The sequence below is a fragment of the Formica exsecta genome, unplaced genomic scaffold, assembly GCF_003651465.1.
Source record: "Formica exsecta isolate Colony F162 unplaced genomic scaffold, ASM365146v1 scaffold672, whole genome shotgun sequence".
Taxonomy (NCBI): Eukaryota; Metazoa; Arthropoda; class Insecta; order Hymenoptera; family Formicidae; genus Formica; species Formica exsecta.
Genome location: NW_021853436.1, coordinates 146,577 through 162,164, shown reverse-complemented (window position 1 = coordinate 162,164; position 15,588 = coordinate 146,577). Strand labels below are relative to the sequence as shown.

General features: G+C 35.8%; 1 protein-coding gene across 1 annotated transcript in view; it reads right to left on the bottom strand.

The window, feature by feature from the left end:
- Nucleotides 1-15,588, bottom strand: part of LOC115243046 (glutamate receptor 1) — a 70,930-nt gene that overhangs the window by 13,415 nt on the left and 41,927 nt on the right. The window contains exons 2-11 of the mRNA XM_029819720.1: nucleotides 12,936-13,068; nucleotides 11,878-11,998; nucleotides 9,429-9,590; nucleotides 7,689-7,904; nucleotides 6,485-6,592; nucleotides 6,071-6,181; nucleotides 5,860-5,980; nucleotides 5,167-5,261; nucleotides 4,167-4,390; nucleotides 2,783-2,995 (exon numbers count right to left, since the gene is read on the bottom strand). Of these exons, the coding sequence (XP_029675580.1) occupies nucleotides 2,783-2,995; nucleotides 4,167-4,390; nucleotides 5,167-5,261; nucleotides 5,860-5,980; nucleotides 6,071-6,181; nucleotides 6,485-6,592; nucleotides 7,689-7,904; nucleotides 9,429-9,590; nucleotides 11,878-11,998; nucleotides 12,936-13,068 (1,504 nt within the window). The remainder of the gene's footprint in view (nucleotides 1-2,782; nucleotides 2,996-4,166; nucleotides 4,391-5,166; nucleotides 5,262-5,859; nucleotides 5,981-6,070; nucleotides 6,182-6,484; nucleotides 6,593-7,688; nucleotides 7,905-9,428; nucleotides 9,591-11,877; nucleotides 11,999-12,935; nucleotides 13,069-15,588) is intronic.

The following is a 15,588-nucleotide window of genomic DNA, read 5'->3' as shown; positions in this document are numbered from 1 at the left end:
TTTAAATTATAATTATTTAGAAATACTTCAAAATAATCAATCTATGTTTGCTCGAGTGCTTTTTGTTATTAGGAACGAGCATATTTGATTGTACTACATGAGTGAAGTAGTACGCGAGATAAGAGCGATTGAAATGTTTGCTAACGAGAGTATAATGACGGTACTGATGGTGATAACGCGTATTTATAGGGAGAATAATATGGAGGTATGCTATTGCGGGCACAAGAGAGACTAAATAATATGTGATTTATATATTTGTAATAATGGCATATGTGTGCCTTTAGAAGAACGAATGTGTAACAGGTCAACAACAATAAAAGATTTTTACTCAAGATACGTACAGGATGTCCTAGAAAAATCTCATTTTTATTTTAATAATAATAAATACTTTGACAAATTTATGCGATCGATCTGCGAAGCGTAGATAATTTACTAATTGTAAGATTGTTAATTTGGCCATATTTAACAAGAAATGTTGTAAAAGGCTTTTTTAAGTCAAATGTCCACCCGCGCTGAGAGGCGCTTTAACAATTTACACGAGAGATTTTAAGCGTCAACCGGAGAGCTCTTATAGAATCTTGCCCGATTCATCCTATTACCGGGCTGTACGCTCGACCTATCCCGGGTAAAGGGAGCTATTCTCCCTGTGCCTTTATGTACTTACCTGCGCTTATACTGCGGAAACGGAAACGGAGGGAGGCAAGAGTGGGTGGCTATAATTAGCCGAGAAGAACGTGGGAACCACTTGCGCGCGCCGGTCACTTTCTCTCTCTTTCTTTCTTTCTCTCTCTTTCTCTTCTTTTCTTTCTTCTTCATTCTCTTACAAGTTCATATCCATGAGCCAGTTTCCAGATAAATATCTAAACGCACCCGAATCTCTCCCGGCTAATCGCGAAATTGCACCGTTGCACATGCTTTGTTTACACGAATACTTTCACGCTAATGCATTTTTTAAATGTCGGATTCTTTGATGACAATGTGAGATATTTTTTCTGCAAATATGAAATTGCCGTGTTTGTTTCAGTTTCCAATATCCCGATAATTGAATTTTAAATTAAATTTCTGCTAAAGTTGATGAGATTGACAAAAACAAATTCTGTAGAATTAATTTTTTATGAAAGAGAGACAAAAGTTTGATGTTATTTAAAAAACATTGGTAATTGTAATATCGGAAACAATCGAATAAGTAAAATGTCAAAAAACACGAATTTGTGTCTAACAATAGGTACGAATTTTACGAGTTGAATTTGATTTGCTTCCGTGTGCCGCAGTATATAGCAATTATCACCGCAATATATATGCAATTAGCAATTAGATAGGAAAAGATTCTTCGATATGCGAGCGTCATTCATTAAAAATAACGATCAAAATTCAAAGCTTGTGGCATGAACATGAGCCGACATTAAATCCGGTGATTAAAAAAAAATTAAACATTGAGCTTATAACAGGAGCGTCTTTTCACCCACGACCAACGTTAATTACTGTCGGAAATTAATAACGCGAGGCATGTTTACCTGGGCGAGATATCGCAGCTCTGTTGCATAAACGCCGCCAGAGCAAACCAGAGGCTATTTACGATACTGAAGTCGTTGGCCATGCTGGAAGTTGGCATGTGGGGTGAACCTTGCGGCGTATGCGGATGTTGCAAACTGGGATCGTTTCGTCCGCTAATAGCTGAATCTGTACTACCGCTAATAGTGAGGACTCTCCACTCGTACGGCGAAAACCTATATTATTAAAAATGGAGAAAAAATGAGAGAGAGAGTCGTTAGAGGAAATCATTAATTAAAAATATTTAAACGACGTTGAAGATGTCTAAAAGGTCAAAGTTCCTTAGAAATTTTCTAGCCATATTTTGGAATATATAGATAAATTATATATTATTATATATATTATATATAATACATACACACACACACACATATTTCTCTATACTGAGTATATAGTTATTGAAAAATGTGTGACTGTCGTCATTAGTTAAAATGTAATGTTGGTATTCTATATAAAACCGGTGAGATTGCGTGTTCTAATTGATCACGTGAATAAATAAATTGTTTTACAACAGTATGCAACAGACGGTTGTTTGCCAATGTTAATAAGTCATAAGAATTGCTCATAATTATGACGCAAGATAATACAATCATATCTTTTTTTTCTCAAGTAATATCACGCGCGTCGTATGCATCAGCAAATCGTACCAAGTCTTAAACGTTGGCGTTCAAAAAGTCTCATTAATTAAGAAGCTACCTAAAAACTTTTTCGGCTTGCTCATTATGCCTTCGTTAAAGCGATCGAGAGCTCTTGCAAACGTTCCGTCGAGACTTCCTCTATATCAATGCAAAAGTAACGAGCAACTTAGAACATACAATTTTTTTTTATTTTTATGCATTAATATTTGATAGCGACTTTTCATCGGGACGGTTCCGTTCGATCGCGATTGTGTAAGATAATAGACATAAATAGCGTAGCATAAAAGAGCGCAACGAGAACATATTACGACGTGTCGACATATTTTGCCGGCCACATCGCGATAAATTCATCTGTAATTGCCGCACCTTGACACGTAATTGTGGCAGTAAGCACAAGGTCTATACAGTTAGCATAAAAGTGGATGGATTCTCTTTGTGACTCTAATTAATGTCATTAATGCGAATTGACATTAATTCGCTTAATGGTACAACGAGAAATGCATTAGCTCATTTTTCCAAAATTAGTTTAGCTGTAACTATAGAATTAAAGTGATCTAATAAAACATGTTTCGACGATCATTAACGTTGTTTACCTGGGCGAGATATCGCAGCTCTGTTGCATAAACGCCGCCAGAGCAAACCAGAGGCTATTTACGATACTGAAGTCGTTGGCCATGCTGGAAGTTGGCATGTGGGGTGAACCTTGCGGCGTATGCGGATGTTGCAAACTGGGATCGTTTCGTCCGCTAATAGCTGAATCTGTACTACCGCTAATAGTGAGGACTCTCCACTCGTACGGCGAAAACCTATATTATTAAAAATGGAGAAAAAATGAGAGAGAGAGTCGTTAGAGGAAATCATTAATTAAAAATATTTAAACGACGTTGAAGATGTCTAAAAGGTCAAAGTTCCTTAGAAATTTTCTAGCCATATTTTGGAATATATAGATAAATTATATATTATTATATATATTATATATAATACATACACACACACACACATATTTCTCTATACTGAGTATATAGTTATTGAAAAATGTGTGACTGTCGTCATTAGTTAAAATGTAATGTTGGTATTCTATATAAAACCGGTGAGATTGCGTGTTCTAATTGATCACGTGAATAAATAAATTGTTTTACAACAGTATGCAACAGACGGTTGTTTGCCAATGTTAATAAGTCATAAGAATTGCTCATAATTATGACGCAAGATAATACAATCATATCTTTTTTTTCTCAAGTAATATCACGCGCGTCGTATGCATCAGCAAATCGTACCAAGTCTTAAACGTTGGCGTTCAAAAAGTCTCATTAATTAAGAAGCTACCTAAAAACTTTTTCGGCTTGCTCATTATGCCTTCGTTAAAGCGATCGAGAGCTCTTGCAAACGTTCCGTCGAGACTTCCTCTATATCAATGCAAAAGTAACGAGCAACTTAGAACATACATTTTTTTTTTTATTTTTATGCATTAATATTTGATAGCGACTTTTCATCGGGACGGTTCCGTTCGATCGCGATTGTGTAAGATAATAGACATAAATAGCGTAGCATAAAAGAGCGCAACGAGAACATATTACGACGTGTCGACATATTTTGCCGGCCACATCGCGATAAATTCATCTGTAATTGCCGCACCTTGACACGTAATTGTGGCAGTAAGCACAAGGTCTATACAGTTAGCATAAAAGTGGATGGATTCTCTTTGTGACTCTAATTAATGTCATTAATGCGAATTGACATTAATTCGCTTAATGGTACAACGAGAAATGCATTAGCTCATTTTTCCAAAATTAGTTTAGCTGTAACTATAGAATTAAAGTGATCTAATAAAACATGTTTCGACGATCATTAACGTAAAAAAAAAAAAAAGATAAGTATTGCATGTTGATTCGCGTTATTATATTTAATTTAAGAATGTACTTTAACTGTATATTGCTTGTAAGAAAATTATAAGTCTCTCGATAAAAAGTTTCTTACCTCGACACAATAAACAGGACGATAGAAACTGCGATGTAGGAAAAAATGACGCACACCCAGATCTCCTTGCTCAGCGGATTCAGAAAACTGAAGACACCGGATTTTTGTTTGATGGGTTTTTTTATCATAATGCTGATGCCGAGAGACATAAACGGTTTACTAAAATCGATCACGCGTTCCCGTTCAGAGGTGATAGTTATGGGAGCAATCGCTATGTCGGCTTCCTGCAAATCAAGTAGAATAACCGATATAAATATTAGCATGCGAAGGTAAAAAGACATTAATTTTTAAACAATTCAATTTAAAAATTCGATAAATTATAATAAACGTTGATTTAAAAATGAACTTTAAGCAGATTTGAATTATTTTTTTTTAAAAGCTGAGTATTTTATATGTCAATAATTAAATATGATAATATATATATTTCTGCAGCACATTTTATTACGATAATTGCGTGTAATATGTGATTAATAGGTATCTTAATTCTGTAATATTTTTATTCTTTAATTATTATATTTATGATTGTGTAGCTATTTAAATTATATAAATAAAAGAGAAATTAGTATTGTATATTTTAAAAATTCTATGTTTTATGATACATTTCTCAACTCCATTATCTTTTTCTTACTGTTTCAAATATCTTCAAAATGGCAGAAGCTCGCGTACCTACATGAGATGCAACTAAAAGCTCGGTTGCTTTAGGCTTATCCAAAGTTCTCACGAGATGGAGCTTAAAATCGGTTAACGATTGACGAGCTTGCAAGCTCAGGGCATCTAGTGGAATAGGTTCAAACTCGCTATCAAAAGATAAAACAGCTTCTTGGTAGACCATCTCGACTGCAACCGCGCGCGGCGATCAATATTCTCCTCTTGTGAGAAGCTGGGTTCAATCACTTGAGGCGTCTTTCCGCGTAAACTTCCGGGGGCAACCGGTTTCGGGAGAGGAAAAAGCGCTTCGCGTTGAGGATGTGGCAGATACAACGAAATTACCGGAACTTACCTTTCTGATAAGCTCCCCGACCATGCCGTCCCAGCCGCCCGGGACGTCCGGGTTTTCCGTGCCGTATTTTCCGTCCTTCACGATCCGCAGCTCGTCTGAAAATTCGTAAGAAAGTACTTTACGAGGCGCGCGAAACACCATTTCTTTCGCGGAACTTTTTCCATTATCGATTCCGCGCGCGGAAGAGGCTTCGTTACGTCTTTTAGGTACTTGTCAAGGTGGGGTTGACTTCGGCAAATTTTGACCATAATAAAAGTAATTCTTTTGCTTGAATTATGAATTCTTGTAGGAGTTAAATGAGAATCGCTAGCGTTAATAATTAAAAATTACTTGAACGCAGGCGTACAATATTCAAATAAAAACTGCAGTTCTTTCCTCCTTTATCATTATTTTAGTGTACCATATTAAATTTCAATAGATATTAAACAAATTCCAAAAAGATAAATTATATTTTTTATTAATTGGTTATTTAATTTTGCAATAATACAATAATTAAATTGTTCGCTTTGATGTTATAAATATTATATGTATTGAATTTTTATAGTTTGCATATATAAATTTAATTTAAACTTTATGATTTTTTATAAATATTTAATTACCATTAATTATTCTTATGTGTTAATGTATTAATGTACTTTTTAAAAGAAGCAATATCTTTTACGCGGGGACAATTATTTGCTATTATAAACTTACATGATATGCCTAATTTTTTGGCGATGAGATCAGCCAAGTCTTTACAATATCCTTCATAATTATCATTTCCAACTAATACTTCACCCGTATCCGACATTTTCTTCATTATGTAAGGCTCGTCCTATACAATCAAAATTATAATATTAATATTATACAGTTAATCTTAATCATGCACGAATTAATTAAAAACATCATTTTTTATGAGACTTACCATTATCGTAGTAACGATGTAAGTTTTATTCTTCTCAACTTCATGCGGACGAAGACGCACATATTTTGCGGCTATGGCTTGAAAACCAGCTTCATCGGTCCACTCGGCGACCTACAACAATAAATCATGTTGCAGTTCTCTTAATGTGAATCTGTTGGAATAGATATTGCGAGTTTGCATAAGAAGAGAATTTCAGATATAACAAAGAAGTACGATAGAAACTATATTATACAGATGTTTGTTTGTGGAAAACAATAGCTTAATTGAAACAAGTTATTTAAAAAAGTTATTTGCATCAAACATTTTTGAATTACGGATATACATAGATATTTTATTTTGTGAATGTGTCTATGTATACATATATAACATCAAATAGTTATTCACATATATTTTTTATGAAATATAAAGACTCACTTTCACCATAGCGCTATTGACAGTCATCTCGACGACATGAAGCGTATAATTCTGCCGTCGGCCATCGTCGTTGAATCGTATCTCTCCTGTCAGCCCTTCAATCTCAACCTGCAAGTAAATAAATTTTAATCGCGTATTTCCTATATTTATATATAATTGTAATAATAAATATTATGATGTATATTTAGTCGTTATTACATATTTTTACGAGAATAAAAGAAAAAATGTAAAATATATTACAGATAAAAAATAATATAGATCATCACACATAATATGCCTTTAGTGACAAAAATTTTAGCAAAATATATTATAAAAATATATTTTGCAATAATTAATAAACAATAAATATAAAAATAAATACACTTTTCTGTATTAATGTTAATAATTAGTTTATGAAAATAATAAGCAAAATATTTCCAATTAAATTATCGTTTAATAAAGAAATTTAAAAGCATGGAGAATATTATTTAAATGAAACCCAAAATAACATTTATTAGAATTTATTGGAAAAAATCGTGTTGACTATAACTTTTTTATTATATTTTTTGTTGTCAACGAATTTAACATTGACATGACAAATTGTTAAACGGTAGTTGAATAAAAAGCAAAAAATAGGATACAAGAATAACGACATGTATATGTAAGGGCGGAATGACGGAGGACTATTTGACGCGAACGCAGGAATTCCGTTAGAGTCGGAATAACCGCCAATTACTGTCAAGAGCAGAGATACGTGGAGGAGGGTCCCTGGCAATTTCGGTCGCCACGGTATTTCGCAACATATTGAGTACCCCTGTCCTCTGAATCGCATCTCGGGAATTTAAAAACAAATTATGTACGCACGATTGTGCGTATATTATCACGTTCGCGTATTATTAAAATATAAATTCTGATAACACAGTATTGTGTTATATAATAATACGTGACCATATCGAATCAAAAGTCGAAAGTAGAAATTCAAAATTTAGCACGCAGAAATTAATGCTAAATCGCGTATTTATTTAATTCAATGTGTAATGGATTATAGTGGGTAATTCGTCAAGCTAAAGATAGAATTATAGGAAAAATTATAAAAAATTATATGAATAGTGAATTATTATATGTATATATTTATTTATACATACCTATATTTAAATTTAATTGACAATAATCATGAAAATGTCGTGTGAATATCATTGTGTTCTTATTAACAAAATTGATTTACCTTTCTCAAAAATTTCGAGATTTTGTCGCCATATTCCCACGGAGTGACCCAGCCGCGATTGTTGTAGCAATCTAAAGCTTTTGTTCCGTTTATGGGCTGATTACTGCTCGGAGTTCCTATACGTCGTGTATTACTTTTGTCGGTTCTCTTTCTCAAAAACTTGTTGAAGGCTTCAACCAAGACGAACACGGCGTCATACATCAGAGCGGCTTGTGCCTAATTTTGACACATGTACAATAAATTACTTTGGACAGAATCTATATATAAGTGTATCGATTTTCACACACAAAGTTGGAGAAAGAAAGAAAAAAATAGGAAACAAACTTTCTCTTCAACTTTCTCTCTCTCTCTCTCTCTCTCTCTCTCTCTCTCTCTCTCTCTCTCTCTCTCTTTCTTTTCTTGTCGTTTACCGTAATGTATTGATTTTCGAAAACAGAAAACGGAAAAAGAATTGCGGGAGAAAATTTTTTGAATCTTTACCTCTCATGCATAGAATCTCGTTCTCCGATAGGATCAAGAATTTGGTGAGATCGAGAAAGGGATTCATCGTTACGTTGAGATGTACGTAAATTTGCGGAGACTAGAGTACCTCGGGCACTTCGCCAGTGTTGGAAAACCGCGCTCGGTGCTCGCTGAATATAACGATCGAGCACGATAATCGTTGCATTAGATTGCATGCAGCCTGTCTCCCAGAGAGCTTTTAGATCCATAGATACTACGCTACCCAACCTTACCCCGAAATCCCGTTAGCAGTATGTATCCGTGTTAAGGATTATAGACGACCCTTTTTGTAATACAGCAAAAATCGTGCAAAATAATCAAATATATTTCTCAATACTGCGATTTCGCGAAGCTAGAAAGAAGAAAGAAAAAAGAAAAAAGAAAAAAACATGCAATAATCATGATTGTTAATTTATATTAACGCATACATTTCGCTTGATAATAAAATGAACAAGATCTTCCTCTTTTCTTGAGAAAAATTAAATCAAGGCGTTGTTTAGTTACAGTTATAGTTTACATCTCGATCCGAGTAATTGCGACAATATTTCTTAATGATAAAATATAAAAGAATTGTATTTCTACAGTGTTTTATTCCAATTAATTTGGTCGATCTAATGATTATCGTGAGACGAAAAAGTGTTTCGTACAAGACGTGTGATCGTATGTACTAGAGAGTTGTGTCGCCGCGCACCGTTAAACACTGGTTACTTTTTGTTGGATCTATACAAGAACCTCTAGGAAAAAAATGTTAACGCGCGGACGGAAGAAGAGTCATTAAGAGAAACGTGAAACACGGTTCGCGCGGTACGGTCGAGCGAGCGGCACTTTATAAACGGGCTGAAAAGTTCAAGTTTCTACATGCGGGTGCAGTTTAACAAGTTTGGTCTCAAGCCGCTGTACATAAACAGAAACACGCGAACGAGAGAGAAAGAACGCGCGCGCTAACGGACCATACGACGATTCTTGTTTGATTCTAGTTCCTCGTATGAGGAACTTGCCGACGACGGATACTCGAGGACGAGGAAGAAACCTGAGAAAGTATTCGATCCACCGGGAGAAAATCGCTGCACTCGAGGAGCGAGGATTTTGCACGGAGCCACAGTTTTCTCCCTGGACGCAAACTGTGGAAGTGGCGAGAAGCCGACGTCGGCGGAGGACAGACGTGAGAAAAAAGAACGATGGAGTCTCATAGGAGAGATGCTGGATATCTACCGTAGATATATATATATATATACGTACGGAAATGGATTCACGACCGGCTTGAGATATGGCGGGGTCGTGGCGATGCCAGCCGGCCAGGAAGTCCTTGACGTGAGGTCGAGTGACATCCACGATGCGAAATCCCGTGATGTTGATGGCGCCGAACTCGATGACCTCGCTCTCCCATCGGTCGTCCATTATCTGATTACAACGAAACACACGGGATATTGATATATGAAGGAAATGCGAAGGAGAGTGTGTGTTGGAGTCTGTTAGATGCGCAAATGCGTATTCTCGCTCGCTTGCGTGATAAAAGGTTGTTATCTTACTCCTTTCCGCCCTCGACGCTCTAAGGAGACGGTATATAGCTTCGCGAAAAGCATCCGCGCAACAACGAGGTCCTTGATCTTTCGTCGTATCTTCAAAGTCGACTCGAGAACAGGCACTCGAGTCACAGTTATATTATTACGGCGCGTTATTACCGCGTTTCCTTTGTTCCTTATGAAAAACTTAATGGGACTGAGATGTCTCGATTCCAATTCGGATATGCCGTCGTATTTAATTACTCGAGCTCGAATGCAGCTCTCGCTTTAGTTTTACGCTGATATTGCGTTGTTACGTGGCGCATTATGCGCGACGCGCGAAACCTCGAAATAGTGAAAAGCTCGCCGTTCGCGTTAACGCGCGGTAGTTCTTTTGAACGAGGTGAGAAGGCAAGAGGTGAAGGAAAATTGATACGTCTACGTTTCGCCGTCGTAAGCGCGCATTACGCTTGAAAAATAATAAGTCCAATTAAAATTGAGATTACTTATTTTCGCGATCGTTAAACTAACGATCATATTATGGAAAACAAGAAGAGATTTCGTTCGAGGGTGCCGGAAACGGCAGTAGTATGATATCGAAAAGGAAGCTTTTGCAAACACTCGTAACAAACGACAATAGCGTTTCGTTCGCAAAATTGAATCAATAATATTCGATATCTGATTATATACGGATGTTATTATTAGACCTCGGATCTCTCTTTCCCAGCTACGGCTGATCCGTTCGCTACTTTAACTACTGCGCGGCCATCTACCATCATCCATCAAGCGACTGGAGATAATACATGGCCGCTATGTTAATGTTATATGCGTGTTTAACTTCGTCGCGAATGAGTTTGGCGTGTTACCAGTTTAATTTGTCGGTCTGATATCACCGCGTCTGCCGCGTTGACTTTTGAACTTTTGCATCTGCGGTTAGGGAGCGGATAAAGTTTTGTAATATCCAGCTTCCCTAGTTGTTGAACAACTATTAGCCTTAAAAATTCGAGCTTAAAATATTGAAAAAATAAATACCATGGAGATGAAATTTATAAAAGATAGATAAATATATGTTTAATTAAATTGAAATGTAATATGATAAGCTTTTAAGAAATATTTGTGTTTTAACTGTGTTTGTAACTAACAAATTTAAAAAATCGAAGAATTGTAATTTTATCTTGCATTAAACATAGCTTTCTTATTTTATCTAAGTAAAAGACTAGAATTTTGTGGATTCATAAATAGAGATTTACATATGAAAGGCGATATTAGGAGCTAGTTAAGACGTCGTCAGCAATCGTCTTAGTCGTTGAATCGTGAAGTCGATGGACGTGAAAGAGAGGAGGAAGTAAGAGGCAAAGGATGAGAATTGCGGAAAGCGGGAAAATGTGCGAATCGACACGTCTACGCCTTGCTGGCGCTAAGCAACCGTTTCTAGAACGACGCGATAAATGACAATGGTGATGCCTCGTAGAGAACGGAACACTAGAGATGTACATGCAGGTATATGTACAACTATCTTCGCCGTCGTCGGAGTGTAATGCCGCCTGTTCTTCTGCAGCAACTCGCTGGAAGCCGCTAAACACAAGCAAACTGTCCTCTAAATTCTAAAGTACGGAGGAGACATCACCGACGAAGATCTTGCCCTCCTACGACGGGAGCGTTTCGTGTCAGTTTGAGCGACGGGTTCTCGGTTGTTTCGAATATTTCGGCATGCTGCGAATTAATCCCGTACACCAGACGGTGTACAAGTGAGAGCACTTTCGCGTAGTAAAGCGAAAGTCACTATTTTGCATACCGAATATTCTCCGAGCTGGAGAATAAAAATTACCGATTTTTAAATAAAAAAGAAAAATTTTATTTATATTACACATATCATGTGTGTAATAAAAAAGCTTTTTATTTATTTTAAGTAATTTTAAACTTAAATTATTGCCTATGAAATATCCAATTTCCAATATTTTTCTTCTTTTTCTTTACGATGTAATTACATCAAATATAAAGCATTTTTTATTCGACATTTAATTTTGTTAATAGTTGTTTTTATGTATTTGAGACGTAAATATATAATTTAGGGATACTATTTGATGCGAGCGATCGCTCTTGATCCGAAAAATTTCGTTCGGGACTTGGATATAATAGGACTTAGAAAAATTAAATATAAAAGATAGTTTTATTTCACAACTTACCAAGCCACTCAGCAGATAATGATACGTCCTTTTTCCCAAAGCTATATCCCTTACATGGCTCACAACAATATCCTTCGCCATATCTGTCGGACAGTCGAGCACGACGTATTTGTTACTCCATCTAAAAAAATTTTAACATGTTCGAGATGAATTATTTGGAATGACGAGAAAAAATTTATGCGCGATATTGAGTTTTCCAACGGAAAAGGGATATAAGTCACGCGCGCTGGTTCACCACAATTCACATGTCGCGTTAACGTGCGGCTTTGTCGCATTTGATCGATGCACCGCGAAGTTTCCATGCTCATTTCGTTTGCAATAATTGGATATTGTATGGCAATTTGTAATAATGCTGTTGTTTTCGGCAACTACTACTATACTCGGTCGATTCAAACTACCGTCATGGCAATTACTCGCTGTTGTTGATTACTTGCATCGCACGAATGCGTAGCCGCTGGTGAATTGTTAGTGCCAAGTTGCACGGCAACTCGCGCTATGACCAACCTTATTCGTCACATTGTCGGTATGCTATTTGCAGGAAAATAACAATTGTTGTCAGAGCATAGATATAAGATTGGTATTTCAACTGCATTCTCTTTTATTCTCACAGAAAGAAGACGTGAGAAAACTTGAAATTTGTTTTGCGATCCAAGATATATGTATTGTAATCAAATATATATATATATCATGCAAAAAAAATTTTTTTTAGTTATTATAATACAATACATATATACTATTATTACACACATTTTTTGTGAGTGTAATGTAATTTTAAAATATAAAATAAACTTTTGTAAGTATAAGATATAATAATGATATGTCGTATATGACATTATTTGATAAGAAACTTTTAATTGCGTTTATAATATCTGATAAAGGATTATGTCAAAATGTACATTTGGAGCATATGTTACGTACAACCATAAGGAGAACTTATTATTAAGATATATAACTAGGTACATCAAGTACTGATTCCGGAATGTTCTTAGTAAAGGGCTTCATATTTCTTTTACATGTGTGTGTTATATATATATATATTTCAGCGAGAGAGTACTCACCGGTTAAGTTCCTCAAGACTCCGTAGAAAATCAATCGCCTCTGACATATTCTGTATTCTCTTGACGGTTTCGACTTGAAAGGACTCGTTGCCTGGTTTCAAGCCCTGATAAATTTGCTGCAGCCTGAGCAGTCCTGAAACCCACGAGCGTTTAATTAAATTATAGGAAACGCTTATATGCTCGTCCCGCGCTACATGGGTTCGACATAGGCTCGGGTTACCACTCGCCGATGTGTGCGTCTTCCGAAAATTACATACGCACGATTGCGCGTTACATAGACCATGTCGTAATTCATTGGCAGTCTCTGTTCAGTCTGCGGTTTCTCGCGCAGTGTGAAATATCGCCTGTCTACAGGCTGCGTCTCTAAGTTATAGAGAGTGCCCCGTAGATCGTTCGATTTGACCCGCCTCGTATTTTTGGCAATGACAAAATTTAATCGGCGCCGCAGTTATGCGTATGTGACTTGTTGTTACTACGATGTCAAAATTGTGATGCATTCTCCAGAATAGGGAGATTTGGTTTTATATTTCTACGAATATGGATGTTCGATATATATACTTGTATGTATTATACATACTTCTATGTAGCATTATTATTCCGTTTTAAATTATAAAAGTGTAATATAATAATATAATATGAGAATGAGCTAAAAAACACAAAAATAAGAAAGTCACAATATTCATGTCTTATAAAAGAAATAGTCCATTGTTCTTTTTGAACAGTCCTTAAGAAATTGGTTTTCAAGTAGCTATGATATTTCTGGTAATTGTCTTTCTCTCTCATTTTCCGTTTCTTCACGTCGGTTTAATCTTCGTGCTACTTGAAAAATACATTGCATAGAAAATTGAAACATAATAGTCGCTTAAAATATATCGCTTCAAATATCTTTTTATATGTATAAAATATAGTTGCGTGTGAAAACTAGAGAATATCTCTTCATAAATTGCTAAATCCGTAGATAGATTTTCATGGATTCTCACAGTCTTTATAGATTCTCAAATATATATATTTACAGATCCATAAACACGTATAATCATACGAATATATGCGTATTGCACGCCCACTGTTTCTGGCAAATATACAGAACTGTTCGAATTATATGCAGTACGTTATCGTGAGATACGATCAAATATCAGTAGATGCTCACGCGCATGCTGCGAGGCACAACGGGAACGAGCAGAGTTCACGGGGCTAGATTCTGATCGGACATCTCGTAAATTCGGAGGAATCTACGGCATGATCTGTTACAAAATAGAGGAGCGCTATTTTAGTCGCCCTCATCCCGAAACCGCGCGCCAACGCGTTTTAACCGCCTATCCTTCGGGCACACACACTTCTGGGCCATTTGCCCCAGGATAACAATGCGCTCGAACCCTCGCACTCGTCGTTACTTTTACGATCGCGATTACTCGGCGCGTAAGTTACGATTGCGTATTGCACGTTGTAGACGCGCGATGAGTTATGGCGTAAAGAATTTTTCCTCGCGGTTCCGCGATGAAAACATCGGCAACCAGGAAAATACCAGCGGGAAGAAAGATTGGCAAGATTGCGGAACGATGCTTCCGAACATCACGACGGAATCTCGAAAAAGAATAACTATACGAAGGAAGAGAGAGCTTTTACACCAGAGAGAAATATGTAAAGAGCTGGGTTCCGCGATTCTTAAATGCGTTTCTTAACATTCCTCGGTGAGCGATATCTACTTCGTGAAAAAAAAAACTTGGCATGCATACAACACATAATTGTAACATTTATAATAGGTGTATATATATTTGTCCAAAATATATATAAAAATTGCAAAAATTTTTAATACAGGAACAATTTTATACGTGAAAGAGTCAGAAATTAAAATTTATTTTTGAAAAATATTTTATACTATATGTTTTAAATTGCGTGTTGAAATATATTATATAGAAAAAAGAAAACTCTTTTTGGCTGTAAATTTTTTGATATTATTAATATTATTATTATTTTATCAATTAATTAACTTATTTTTATATTTTAAAAGATTTCTCTCTCTCTCTCTCTCTTCAAAATTAAATAAAAATATTTGCTTCTGTAATTAAAAAAAACCATGATAAGCAAGAAAACGAAAAGTAATAACGTAGGTTAATGAGAAGCCGGATGCAGAAAACATGGTACGCGTAAAACGTGTATATCTCGTATTGCTATATATTTTCTCCGCCGTCAGGCAGGAGAAAGATCTGGTTAACGAGCGCGAATTTAAAACTACAAGCGTACATATATGTTCGTTCGAGCGTTGCAAAAGAACTTGACATTTCGATGAGTACCATTGCTTTCTCAGGAATACCATTTCCACTTCAATTCCAAACCTTTCATCGCATTTTTCTTTCAGCAATGGCTCTGGCACGGTCACCGACATTTAGCTCAAAAATCACTTTTTTTCCACTGACTGCTCTATATTTGAGTTGTCAATAAATAGTTTAAGAAACGAAAGAATATGAATCAGCGCAAAACATGCCCTTATCATTTATAAATTAAATATTGATTGAAAAGCATTTGTAGAGCATAAAAATAAAATTCTCAAAAATAATATACTAAATTAATTGTTCTGTTATACATGATACTACATAATTTATTCCTGATAACGTCATGGTCAATTATTTCTCTTTGGATTTTCTAAAACAGAGAG